The 14,683-nt window shown below is 36.0% G+C and overlaps 1 protein-coding gene across 6 annotated transcripts; it reads right to left on the reverse strand.

Annotated features, from left to right (window-relative positions):
- Positions 1-1,593: 1,593 nt before the first annotated feature.
- On the reverse strand, positions 1,594-13,509 carry LOC306882368 (cytosolic purine 5'-nucleotidase-like). Of its 6 annotated transcripts, none has more exons than XM_079436936.1 (19): positions 13,462-13,509; positions 12,214-12,331; positions 9,880-9,953; positions 8,398-8,818; positions 7,777-7,894; positions 7,595-7,690; positions 7,208-7,299; positions 7,052-7,109; positions 6,849-6,942; positions 6,685-6,738; positions 6,468-6,551; positions 6,309-6,350; positions 5,825-5,932; positions 5,684-5,750; positions 5,428-5,598; positions 4,725-4,776; positions 4,386-4,446; positions 3,645-3,821; positions 1,594-3,549 (listed from the first exon to the last, which is right to left on the reverse strand). In XM_079436936.1, the coding sequence occupies exons 6-19, from the start codon at positions 7,669-7,671 to the stop codon at positions 3,328-3,330; spliced, it is 1,359 nt and encodes a 452-aa protein (XP_079293062.1). In that variant the 5' UTR covers positions 7,672-7,690; positions 7,777-7,894; positions 8,398-8,818; positions 9,880-9,953; positions 12,214-12,331; positions 13,462-13,509; the 3' UTR covers positions 1,594-3,327. The 6 variants fall into 6 exon arrangements, with proteins under 6 accessions (XP_079293062.1, XP_079293057.1, XP_079293061.1 ...); XM_079436931.1 differs by lacking the exon at positions 8,398-8,818 and adding an exon at positions 11,212-11,250 and having other exon boundaries at positions 1,595-3,549; positions 13,457-13,509; XM_079436935.1 differs by lacking the exon at positions 8,398-8,818 and adding an exon at positions 11,212-11,250 and having other exon boundaries at positions 1,595-3,549; positions 9,870-9,953; positions 13,457-13,489.
- Between the last annotated feature and the right edge of the window lie 1,174 nt (positions 13,510-14,683).

A 14,683-nucleotide genomic window follows, 5' to 3' on the forward strand; every position in this document is an offset into this window, starting at 1 on the left:
ACCTCTCAGTGCAATAGTGCGACAGCTATGCAGGGACAATCATGACCAATTAATGTGCTCACAGGTAGGACAAAATATCCGAAAGTAAACTAGGAGAATTTAATTTAATGAGACTGAGAGGTAGAGTAAGTCTGTTAGATTAACACTACTACTGTTTAGGGGCTTGAGATGTAGAGTAGTGATTGTTGAACACTAACAAAGGCTTCGATCAGCATTCCTGTTCTTCTCTTACATCGACCGCTTATTCCAGTTTTTTCACTCTGTGTTAAAGAGGAACGGCTATTCATTTCACTTAAAGCATTCGGTGATGTCCTACAGATCAGATCAGTGTTTTCACGTCGGATCGCCTGCCTTAGAAAAGAGGAAACGTCTTCAAAAATGTGGTGCTCTAACATGCGGTTTGAGTCTGTCATACATTGCTGCTATTTTCAATCTTGAATGTGTATAGAGATACTGTACAGTCATAAATCAGAGAGTACTATTGTATGCTTGCATACTATAAACCAGACAATGCTATATCAGAATTAAATCTACATATTATATATATAATGCGGATGGAAATTGCTATAATAAAACTGTTTGACAACTTTATGGTTGCTTGCATTTTGATTTGTTTTTAATATTTATTTAATGTTTCTAATAAGATTGATCAGATGGTGACAGATATAACGCTGGTTCAGGTGTATAATGTAGAATACAATTTAAACAGCAAAATAAATCAACCTGAATATTGATGCACATAAATGAACACTTTTTACACAATATTTTACTCTTACTAATATTGACTAAGATTTTTTAAAACAGAAAAGTAATAGATTTTAATTGCCCTGGACTGTTTTGCAGCAATTACAAGCCCTTATATTATGTTGAGCAACTAGGGGGTCAATTTGACCCCTTTTATTTTTTTGGTTATTCTGATGAACCCATTTTTTGTGTGCGTGTGTATGACTTTTTCTCATGTAGGGTACAAAAATTGCTTACAAAATTTGAGGGTATTTTACAAATATGCATTTGGCAGATGATTTTATCAGAAGAATCTTGTGCCATGCTCTAGGGCCAGTTGTTCAAAACTTAATCTGGATCTGAATGATCTGGATTTGGAAATCCCATGTTTTACTATTCAGGATCAGGTAATCCAGTTTACTTTTCTGCAGGTTTTTCAAAGAAAAATTGGATCGGATCACAATGATCCAGATACACACCTTTTCTGATTACCAAATCTGGATTTCTATTTTCTCATTTTCAAGATTTGATCCAATCAAACAGCTGAAATCCCATCAGATTACTTTTGAACAACTGGCCCCAAGGGGCTCCATAAAGCACTAGTAATCCAGATATGGTCATGTGAAAAAGTGTATCTGGATCACTGTAATTCCAATCCAATTTTGCTTTGAAAAACCATTAGATCCTGGATAGCAAAACATGGGAATTCCAAATCCACATCATTCTGATCCAGATTAAGTTTTTTGAACAACTGGCCCATAAAGTTCAAGTTCCCAGGTTTTAAGCATAATACAAGGGCTAGAGAGGACAACTTTTCCATGTTGGTTTTTGCAGATGCAAAGACATCCACTGCTGAATGACCACAAGAGTGTGCTGCATGACCGGAACTTTATTCTCTTCATACACAAGCCAAAGCACTGAAAACCAATCCTGTGTAGCAAACAATGCAAATCATAAAAATGAAAATATATGAAAGCATTCTGATTTATACATTAAAACTACAGTAAGATCTAATACTCCCACACTTTGTCTTGTCATAACAGTTCGTTTTACAGTAAAGCACAACATAAACTTAATACAAAATAAATCCTGCAAAACATGAAACAATAATAAAAGGAAAAAAAAAAAATGTAAAAAGGAGGCCTTGGTCTTAAAAATGAAACAAATACAGATTTCAAACAATAAAAAGTACAGAAGAATCACAAACATACCACACCCCCCATATACAGCAGATTAAATTTGAGAAGGACTAAAAATAAACAGAGGGGTGTTGGATTAGGTTAAAGCAAACTCAAATATATCACTATCACACAATACAGGCACAACATTAATAATCTTCAACAGCATCTGTGAATTTAAATGAAGGACACTAATAATAACAGTCTTTGTTTAAGATAGTGTCCCTTCATATGGGTAAGATGACTTCAACAAAATCAACAACACTGTTCAAAATAAACCAATACAGTATATATATGAGTGCACATGGTATGGTATTCCAAAGCAACATGGACCTATCATAAATTCCCTTTTTGATTTAAAACAAGAACAAAACCACTTTTGATGCTAAACAGAGCACCATGTCAGTTAAAAACAAAGTTTCAGGATCTGGAACGGTACTGTATGAATTACAAATGTTCATTATCACAGCGTGATTCATGGACGTGTTTCCTTTTGGTCCACTGTCACCCACAAGGCTTTGTGTCAAACATTCAGACCAGCTCTCAATCTTAAATCACAGCCAACTGGCCAAAAAATAAAATTATTTCACACAAGTTGACGTGTTTTCAATATATCTGGTTGAATTAGGTTTTATATCAGTGGATATAAAAATAGTAAATAATGAATCTAAGCTCTAGATTCAAGGTTTAATAGTAACACAGTGATCATGGCGAATGCATAAGAAATACAGGGAGATTTCAGAGTTGCCGTCATTTCCCAAACCGTTACTACACTTCAGTATCTAGTAACCTGAAACCCTGTATCTCACTCTGCATAAAACGGCAATAGTTGCATGTGTTCCATTTTTCACCCAATAATATGACAGCTATTTGCATACAACCAGTTTTGAAAAGAAGATGGCGATGTTACAGCACTTAACAGGCAGTCAGAGAGATACAGAGCAAGCTGCATTGTTGGTATGATATTTCCCAGCATGCTACATGGCTCTTATCCAAATTTTGAAGGCAATTTAATACTTAATGGAGCCATAAAGTAAGTATTCATGCATTTTCCTCAAGCTTAAGTCAACGACATACCTTGTAACTGTTATTTGTTCACTCAATATCATGCAAATATTATTGTAACTGATTCTGTAATTCAGTTTAAACGGATATTTTCTCCCTCTTGACATTTCCATGTTTTAAAGTGAGGCCACCTGTAAACCTCTTTCAAAAATAAGAAGCTAGAACTATCAAAACCCAGTTTTAGCTTCATACTCTCATCAGACCTTAAACTCTAAAATATGTAATACACTGCAAGAAATAAACATCCTCTCTTGTATCTCTATAAAATCTATGGCTGAGTGTGAATGCAATGATTATACTTATTTAAGCCGCAGACACATCTCTAAGAACCCGAAATCCAGTTAACGCCAATGCCGCAGACTTATTCTTCCTCATCGTCATCCTCATCGTGGCAGTGCGTGATCTCCTGTGGCGTCTGGGGGAAGAGGTGTGGCGGATTGATCTCGCTTACGGAGCGGGTCAGCTGGTGTCTCTTGCATTCACGGTCTCTGAAGTCGATGGAGTGGCGGTTGCGTGTGGCCATGGGCGACTCTGTGTCATTAATGTCCACATGAGTGTGCTCCACTGTGGACTCGTGAGGCATCTAAATGTAAACCACAGACAGAAACAGGTTACTGAAGGCTTCCTAATTCATTGTTAGGACCACTGAATCAACTGTAGTGTATTTGTTGCATTTACCTGGACGTGGGCGGCTCTGAACATGTAGCTGAAAGGATAGTACAGGAGATTGATGAAAGACGCAGCATACAGGTCAGCGTAACGCATCACTTGAGATGCAAAGAGAGTCTGACGTGAACCGCTGCGGAACAGACTTCCCATCATCCCATAGCACATGTCCATGTCATGGGTCACTTTCTGAGAAAATCAGAAATACAGAAACAGCGCAAAACTGTTTGAATTAAGTGATGAGACTTATTCTTCCCTTCAGGGCTGAAATGTGTGCATTAAACTGATCAAAAGTGACAGTAAAGACATTAATATTCTTACAAAATATTTCCATAATTTCAAATAAATTAACTTCCTTTAATAAATATATCAGTTTCCATCAAGAAATAAAGCAGCACAACTGTTTTCAACATTGATAATGATAAGAAATGTTACTTGAGCAGCAAATCAGCATATTACAATTTCTGAAGGTTCATGTGACACTGAAAACTGGCTGTGACACTGCATTGGCTGCTGAAAATTCAGCTTTGCCATAAAGTATTTAAAGTTTGACGTGTTGTATTGCCGAGATGCGCCTTTTAAAAATTTTTTAATATTAATGGGAATTTCTCCCTTGCTGCTATGAACAATTTTCATGCACTTTCCCCACCAATTTAATGTGGAAAACTTGAAAATACATTCAAATGAATTTTTCTTCACAGACAATATTCTCACTATACAGTGTACTACTTTCCTATCTATCAAGAAATATACCTTAATCCTCCTCTGAAGAGAGCTGATATCAGGTCTCTCATTGCTGCTGCTATCCAAATGCCTGTGGACAAAAGAAAGGATGGAGAAAATGGCAGGAGAAATAGAGAGATGTGGGGTGAGAACAGAGTCGAACGAGTTAAAGTAATAGAAGACGTGAACCATCAGTCTTAAAATAGAAAGGAATGTGCTCCCCTTTATCTGCATGTCAAATGGCTGCAGACAGCAGTGAGGGAGCGACGTGTCCTTCTCCGGGTAAGCAAGTGCATGACTGAGATCACGCACGGGCACTGGATGGCAGCGGTGCAAACATCTGAGCAAGAGTTCATGGATGATACCTACTTGTAGAGCTCTGCCAGGAAAATGTCCAGACTCTGTAGTTCCTCAAACAGTGCTGCAAAAAAGAGAACACGGTGAACTGTCCGCATCTGCTCCCATGGCCATAAAACTGAACTTAATGTGTGTCTGCAAGCTGCATGGATCAGTTATTTTAGAATCAGTAAGATTTCTTTAATATATATTTTGAATTAGTTTTTATTTTTATATTTTCTGTTTTCATTTTAAATTTAGTTTAAAAACAAAAATTTGCTTACAATTTACTCACCCTCAGGCCATCCAAGTGGTAGAATAATTAGATGGATTCGTTGTGGATTATTGTGATGTTTTTAACAGCTGTTTGAACTCTCATTATGACGGCACCCATTCACTACAGAGTCTCATTGATGAGATTGAATCTGAATCTTGAAAGTAATGTAATGCTAAATTTATCCAAATCTTTTCCAATGAAGAAACAAACTACATCTTGGAAGGCCTGAGGGTGAGTACATTTTCAGCTAATTTTCATTTTCTGGGTAAAGTTTTAGTAATAATGTTTGTTTGTTTGTTTGTTTGTTTGTTTTTATTAGGTTTTATTATGTTTATATGTTTTTTATTCATTGTTATTTCAGAAATGTAGCTTTTCCAACTGGCTGAATGAAATGAAAAATGTTTTTGTTGTTGTTTTTATTAATGAGCATTAACTACAATAACCCTGTCAGAGACTCACAGCTCTTGTCGGTCCACACATGCAGCTCCTGAGCCAGCTCAGGAATCACCAGGAATGTTCTCCAGCCCTGACGCTTCTTAGACTTCAGGATGTCTCCAAAGATGTGGTCACCGATGTACAAGATGTCCTTTCCTTTTGCTCCCAATAGGACACAAACTATGTCTGAGGAACCTGTGGAGAATAAAGCATATTCAATCAGGCCTTTTAGACCAGAATGTAAAAAACATATGAAGAACGACATTTATTTTTATCTTACCACCAGAATACACTATGCCATGCTGCAAGGGACCCGTATATGTTCCAATCTTCAGTCTCCCAGTGGTCTACAGAACAGAAACATGGCTGCATCAATGAGTCTGTCATATTAAGCTACTTGTGTAAGTCTAGCGGATCTTACCGTGTCCACCTGTCTCAGGACTGTGCCCTCCCCAAAGAACACTGGCTTCCTGGCGTCCACCAGAATAAGGTCAAAGTAGGACTGCCAAGGCTGATGAGGCGTACCAGCCTGTAATAAAGAAATAATAGATTCAGTCTGTCACTGTCTTTGTGTATGTGATAAAACACATAAATGCAATAAAATGAGTTCTTATATGGCCCCTGATACTCCCTGTCTTTCTGTTCATATCCCCTTTCTCAACATTTGTTATTAGAACACTTTTTAATGAAAACTGTGATATTACAGACACATCATAACTGGCAAATGAATCCTCAGAGTGTTCTTCTACACAGTGCAGCTTGCTGGCTCATGTCCTCTACACAAATTATATGTGAAATGTGTACTGTCCTTTGCCACTAGACATTTTCATTGGGGATCTGAGACAAATAAAAACAACTAAGTACCACTGTTATTCTAGTTAACAACAATACTGAAGATTACTTACTTTTGGACCATGTGGAAAATCAAACAAGTATGTCATGATTTTCTGAAAGAGAAAAGGAGAGGAAATTACATCTTACGTTTGTTTCTAATGAAAATCCAACAGATTTTGTCAGATGGTTATGGGCTCTTGGTCTGTGCCGCTGCATCTAGAATAACTCACATCTGTATACTTGTAGTCACTGTTGGTAACAAGGAACACTTTGCCAACTTCGTTCATTCGGCTTAGAAGCAATGGTAATTTGGCCTAGATGAAGACAGAAACACAAAAATTATGTCTGTAAACTATAAACTACAATTCATTATGAATAAACATACAAAGTGAAATAAGGTAACAACAATGCTGGTCAGCAAGTTGTTCAATAATCTGGTTTACTTACATCCTTCACCACATATTTCTGCAGGTTTTCAACTGTTTTCTCTTTTAGTGAGCCCTGATGTGTCACACAGAAGCAGTTACCCATAGTATGAAATCAATATTAAGTCAAGAAAGGCTATTTCTTTCAAAGAAAAGTATATTTTGGCACTTAAAAGTAGCCTTTACCTTGAAATGGACCCAATCCACAGCATCTCTGACATCCTGAAACATGCTCTTGAAAGACATAAAAAGATCTCCATCTTTAAAGCCCATCTCACAACTGTGGAAGCAAAAATTGAAAGGTCATATAAAATGCCAATTCAGATAGTCTACTGTACTTTCATGCCCGAGGAACCACAGAAGCTTAAAATGAGGGCACAAAAACAAACCTTGTATATCTGGTGCAACTAGTGAAGAAGTCAACCAGGCAGGCAAAGAGGTATGTCTCTAATAAACCACAAAAACAAACTATGTTAACTTAAACACGAACTATGGATTCTATATATTTTTGGGGATTTTGTTATTAGTTGATAGAAGATTTTAACCTGGGAGGTTGAAAAGTGTGTTGAGGATGTAGAATCGTTCAGTATCTCCACGCTGAATGAACTTGTTTGGGTACAGCTCTCGTATCTCAGGACTAAAATATAGTTGAAAAACACAAATTATGACATTTGCTGGAGGTGTGACTAACCCCGTAACATCTACACAAAATGATAAGAGACAATATTTACTTCCTTAATGTATTGTTATTGTCTTATTGTTAATGGTTCACCAGTACATGTTCTTCCAAATAACGTTTTTTATCATTTGTTTGCTTTACTAGTATAAAAAAATCCTACAAATGAAGTTTTTACAGCAGTAGAATGAACGCACAGACAAAGTGAGCACTATCCAGGGCATCAGTTGATCTTAAATTATGAGTGCAGACTCACCCACGAAGGAAGTTAAAACCATGAGCGCACACAAGGATGTTTCCATACGCATCTACTTTCAGCAGGTTTCCATACATTGTATCAAACACCAAGCCTCTGAGAGATGTGCAGAATTTATATGAATCAAAATATGAAGTAAAAATAGTTAGAAAAGCATCTTAGAAAATGATCTTTCAAATCACCTTGTGGGAAAAGCAGGGTCATAGACAAAGTTTAGCAGCTCTTGTGGGTAACCAATGGAAACCAGTCTTTCGACAGTAAGATCGAAGCCAAGAGATTCATACTCCGGAGACTTATACACTATTAACAGAGAAGAAATCAAAGTGATGAAAATGTTATCATATACGCTAACGTTCAAAAGTTTAGGGTCTGTAAGTCATTTGAATGTTTTTGAAAGAATTCTCTTATACTCAACACAGCTGCATTTATTGGATAAAATACAGTAAAAACAGCAAAATTGTAACTTTCTGTCAGGATCCTGCCCTCACTGTTTTCTCGGTCTTGTCTGTGTTTCATGTTTCTATGTTTGAGCACCTGGCTCTGTCTTTGGTGTTGTCTGCCATGTGCTCCTCCTGTCCTGCCTCCTTGTTACTTGTTACCACGCCCCCTTGTTTAGTCCTTGTTTGTCTGAGAGCTGTCACCTGTCCCTTTCGTTCTCTTGTTTGTCTGAGTGTTGTCACCTGTTCCTCATGTTCTCCTGTCCTTTTATATTGTTCTCCCTTTCCCTCTTGTTTTGCCAGTTCGTTGTGCTATGTCAGTGTTTACTTGCTCTGTCTAGTCCTGAGATACTGCTTATTCCCTACCTAGTTGTTTGTAGATTCAGTCTCTTGTCAGTCTCCTCTTGTCCTGTTCTGTCCTGTCCAGCAGGCTGGGCTACTGGTCCTCTCCCTGTGTCTGCCACACTGCTAGGCCTGTGCCGAGCCTGTGACATCACTAGTGTGGAGTGGAATAGTGTGGAGTGTCTTGCCACCGCTGATAACCTCCGGCCTCCAGCTTTGCTGCCTTCACTGCTCTATGGTGGTCTGCCATCCTGGACTGGACTCTGTGGCCGCTCACCTAGGCCGCCTGTCATCATTCATTCCCTGCCTATTGTCTGGACTGTGTTCTCTCTTCTCCTCACCATCTCTTGTCCTGTCTGTTGTTTTGTTGATAAACTGTCAACTCTTATCCTGCATTTGAGTCCACTCTTATAGAAACCCTGACACTTTCTTGAAGATTTAAACTCTGCGACGAAAAAGCAGAATTTTTTGCAGCCACTACTCCAGTCTTCAGTGTCACATTATTCTTCAGAAATTACTTCTTTATTATTATCAACACTGAAAACAGTTGTGCTGCTTAACAGTTTTGTGGAAACCATGATACATTTTTTTCAGGATGACTAGAAAGTTAAAAAGAACAGCATTTATTTGAAAAATTAATATTTGTAACATTGTAAATGTCTTTACTGTCACTTTTGCTCAATCTTATCGTGTGCTTGCTGAATATAACCGTGCTATTCTTTCAATAACAAGATCTTACTGACTTCAAACTTTTGAACAGTAGCGTATATCAAAATGAACTGACAAATGTTCCATTTCCTTCATTTGTTGGTAAAGTATGAGACACTGGTTAGAAACCATTTAAATAAAAAATCAAAATGGACTTATTAGAAAAATTTAATGACTGAGTAACTGTGGCTTGTTGTTCAAGAAACAACCTTCTCAAGGAGCCTAAGAGCTGAACTGCTTGACCATCATGGTCTTATTAGCATAAAAGTTAAACTAAATGGAGTCAAAATTGTTGTGCACTCTTTACTTTTTTCTGCTGAACTACTTGTCAAGGTAAGTACATTCACTGCTCTGCAATTAGAAGGGAGTTACGCAGCATAAGCACATTGATCTAGCAGACTAAGCAGCTCATACTTAGTGTTAATATTAGGCTGTGTGATGGCAATAGAACTTAAAACCTTTTCCTGTGAAGATTAGCACTCGTTTATCATTACAGATCCATAAACAGGAAGACAACCAAGCAAAAGGACCACATTTTATATCATGGATGTCAGTGCACCCATTCATCTTGTTTAGAGCTTTACGTGCAAGAAATCATGTGCTGGACATGAGCCAACTGAAGACAGGGGTGCTATTTACAGAGCCATGACACCAAGGATTATCTTACAGTACCATGCTATGGTGTAACCATTTCGCAATGCTTTACAATTCTTTTGATCTTACTTCATAAATGACACTGCACAACAACACACCATGCAGACCTCATTTGTTTCAGAGGCAGCACGTACTTCATCTTACCTGCTAGAGTGTAGTCCATATCAAAGCCAAAGCATTTTATCTTCTCCATTGCCAAACTTCTATTGACAAAAACTCTATGGAGAGAAAAATAGTTTAATTTAAGACAAATGTCATTGATATTTAATATTCTCTCAGTTGCAAGCTGTGTTAAATTCAGCAGACTGTATTATTCCATTGCCTTGAACACAACCCGTGAGCAGTTCAGCTCTAAAGGTATTTATGTTAGTGTAGATAATGAGTTACACTGACGTATTGTGACCTGTGTAAGCAATAAATCAGAATTAATACAATTGGTTAAATGATAGCTATTCCTATTTCGGCCAACAGCAGCAAAGTATAAGGTGGAGCTAATGGCATAGTAATATTCCTTGATTTCCAGTTAAATCTATTTTTTTGGGTGGTAATGACTGACACCGTTTCAAGACACACCAAAAACAGAATGGTAAATAAAATACATAAAAAAATAAAAACCCAGGAAAAACAACTTTATATATAGTCTGCTGAACACATCTGTTTTTTTCTTCTGAAAACAATGACACCACTCATCTGGTTAATATATGAAGAGTTAATTTGCAAAAACTCCATTTTTAACAATTTTCAAACATCATGTTTTATCATTGTGCATTCCAATTAATCTCAATCACACTGCAGTTGGGTTATTTTGATTAGGTTAAAACAATAACTCAAAAATACAGCTAACTAACAATAAAAACATGATTCAAAGATTTTTGAAAATTAAAAATAGTTATGTTTTTGCAAAAAAACTCTTCATGTTTTAAATTGATACATGAAAAATAATAGCTGTATATGAAATGTTATTATTAATCAACCAAAATATGCACTTAAATACAAATACTTCCACCTTTGAGACTTTTAAATCAGAGTCAAGGGATAAAATAGTAAAAGCTTGTTATATAATAGTATTTGTAAGTTTAAATCAAGTATATTTTATATCTGTCTTCCACATGGTTTAAAATTGTGCAATGGTCTGTTATTTCTTTTAATTCACCTGATGCTAGTACATCAGTTGCTGAATAGTAGCTGAATTTAGACTAGGAACAAATGAGCTGTTAAATGATGTGTTAAGAGCATGAAGGAAGGAGATATAGCTAAGGGAAGGGAGAATGAAGGAATGATCTCAGACTCAAATCCCATCACAGGTCTTCCTATGGACACCTACATACAGTCACATCACAGTGCAAAAGCATTGATGGTTTTGTTCATCTTGTATTTTTAGTGCTGTGCTGGGATAAGTACATGGTACAAAAAATCATCAATTACAAAACAGATGATCGGTCAGCACTGCAGGTCAACAACAAAACTTTGGCATACCTCATAGAAGGATGACAGTGGGCCAGTTCCTGTGGTAAGCTTTGTAATAAAGGAATACATGGACTACATATTATATCAGTACACACTGGCTAATGCCACTACATGAAGAACTGTGTCCATTATGCTTATAAATGACATTTCAGGTCTTCTTACCATTGCATTCAGTTTTTTTTTTTTTTTTTTTATATATTGCACTTTGTGACTGCCATGATGGTTTTTCTGCAGAAAACTATAAGTCAACACATTTATAGCATAGTCTGCATGTAATATAAGGATTGGTCTTATGAAATTACTGTTTGCCATGACAAACACAGCATTTTAGGAACTTGCCAGTATTATGCTAACAGGCCAAATTAACCTGCCAAAAGGCTTAAGTAAATATAGCTGACTAAAACATGGGATATGAAAATCATTATGTGCATATACACTGTTACAAAGATAATTTAAAAGGATTTTTTTTTAATTTAATACTTGAAAATATTTAATTGTTGGGCACAGTGAGAAAATTAATTTTTTTGATTGAGCAAAAAATTACAATACACAACTTTTGTTTAAACCACATGCAAGCTGACATACTTTCAACAATGAAGCTGACAGATTTTGACAGACTAACAGACATATAAACAGGTGCATCCACAAAACAACATAATGGCATGACAACAGTAAACATGCTACCTGCCATATTACATTTTTAAAAAAGATAATTACGAGACTACAATTCCTTTTGGAGTTATGCCTATTTTTTTTGGACTCAAAAGCATTGTGCACATAAAATTTAAATTTCTCAATGAAGACAGGTCTTCATTATTTACCATAATCTCAACTAGAGTGGAGACCAGGTTAAGGTCATTTTCTCCAACTGTTGCTGCAAGAAAAATATAGCCTTTTTGTCTTGTTTAAATTTAGTTATATGACAATGGAATTAGTTTTCAAGTTACCAAGATCGTACACAATCGGATTTAACCAATATAGTGGCATTGGCCTTCGAATCTGTATAAGTACCTGTGATGCACCTCTCTTCTGTACTTCTTCATGGATAAACCATCCATGTTGGCAGGAAGTTCTGCATAATTCTGGAGCCGATCACTCCAAGAAGTTGTCATCTTTAACCGTTATAAGTCTGAGAAAGAAAGCAACACTTAAAAAGAAGATTTTGTTCTATAAGACATTTTGGAAAGACAGCAGAAGACAATGAATATACACAGCACTGGTTTAGTATCTCAGAAGGTACATTTTCACCACATTTAATTGTTGCAAAATAGCCCTGCAGGTGATATGCAAACCTTAACAATAAAAGACCTGACACATTCAAACTAGTTTAAACAGAATCTCAAAATGTTCATCACATCTATTCTAATGCTACATTTATAATAATCATTTTAAGTCAGTGTAACAGTATTTCCTGTATCAAAGATAAATAGCCATGAACAGGAAGAACACAAAACTACAGAAATCTGCCTGAAACAATGTTTAAACCAATTACAAAATACCAGGTTTATGATGATACATCTCTAGATACCCCTTAAGGAACTACTTTTCTAAATTCAACACTGAAGGACAGCTCATAGAAGCCACACAATATTTTGAAACCATATATATATATATATATATATATATTTTTTTTTTTTTTATTTTTATTTTTTTTTTCTTCTTCAAATACCAAAATATATTTACTTTTCTCATTCTCTACAAGGTTTGCCAATAATACAAAAATAGTGACATTTATTAAAATTCCATCAACGAATTTCATAATGTACAAATTATTAAAAAATTATACAAAAACGAAAGCACATAAATATGCATATTATTTTAATCTTTGCCTGACGTTGCAATTCATATAACATAAGTATAACTTATACCTTCTGTCTTATGCATTTATATTAAGACTCAATTGAGCTTTGAATTCAAAGAACCTGCTGTTTTATTTATATAATGACAATACTCAGTTTCCACATTAAGCCTCAGAATAATTTAAAGATTTATTAAATATATCAAGGCATAATGCGAGTAGATTTTTGCTCTTGTTCATGCATTTCCGTGATGGTAAAGTTAGCATCACAGCTAACGTTAAATAACATTCCTTTAGTTTTGATCAACCGGAAACTAATGCATAAGATGGAGGAAACTGCCTTAACGATTGTCGCTATAACGCTCTTATACACAGTTATTTTGCAGCATTTTAATGACATAACTACTGCTTCTTGAAACGCGTTATATCTCCGCTCAGTGTCAGTAGGCTACTTACCTCACCTCCTTCAATGACCAACAACTGCATTCTGCGCTATCTGCATACTGCGCATGCGCAAACCATCCAGCCACTACATGATGAGATTCAAAACAATACCTCATTTAAATACAATTAATACGAATGCTTAATATCTGATAGTCTGTGTGGGAGTAATGTCATATAATAGATTAAATAATCTAATCCGAAACGAATCATGAATCTAAAAACCACACAGAACTACAAAATATACATTTCATTTCCTATTTATTTTATTTAATGTCTGTCGACAGTGACATTAATACAATTATTGTAAAATGATGTATTTGAATTCCATCAGTAATGCGTATCTAGTGAACAGACATCTTACAAAAAAAAAAAAAAAAAAAATTAAAATAAACATTGGAAGAGAAATATCGCCATCTATTGGTTGTCAACTTTAGACTGCGTTCAGAACATGAAAAAACACAAAGAGCAAAATAAATTTTTTGAATTAAATTCATCTAACGTTCATCTAATTAAACAAATCATTCTTCCTTGTTTAGAAGTAGAAATTGTGGGTGGGGGACTGAAGACAATTTACATTTAAACATTTTTGATCATGAAAAACGATTCTAAAAATGACTGGAAATGAAAGGGAAGTGGTGTGTAGCCAAGTGTGGTGACCCATACTCAGAATTTGTGCTCTGCATTTAACCCATCCAAGTGTACACACAGTAGTGAACATACACCTGGAGCAGTGGACAGTCATGCTGCGGCGCCCGGGGAGCAGTTTGGGGTTAGGTGCCTTGCTCAAGGGTCTCACCTCAGTCGTGGTATTGAGGGTGGGGAGAGTGTTGGTTATTCACTCCTCCCACCTACAATCCCTGCCGGACCTGAGACTCGAACCCACAACCTTCAGGTTACAAGTCCAACTCTCTATCCATTAGGCCACGACTGCCCTAGTTGTGCATATTTTAGCCTATAAATTTTTAACCCTACTGCAAAATAAAAAATGTAAAAACTAATCTTAAATCAGCCTAAGCTGTTTGCTCTCAGACGGGTTTGCTCTTTTGCTGATCATTGCTGTTTTTCGAAGGCTATAGCTTCAACATCTAAATCCAGCAAACAATTCTGGGCTAGTTTATGCTGCTTTTTTCAAAAGTGTAAGGACATTAATTAATTATTGATTCATTTATTTATTGGAATGAAATTATTGTATTAAAAATTAGTTTTGGGCACTTGTCATCTGGTCATTCTGGGAGACCA

The sequence above is a fragment of the Barbus barbus genome (genome assembly GCF_936440315.1).
Source record: "Barbus barbus genome assembly, chromosome: 16".
Classification (NCBI taxonomy): domain Eukaryota; kingdom Metazoa; phylum Chordata; class Actinopteri; order Cypriniformes; family Cyprinidae; genus Barbus; species Barbus barbus.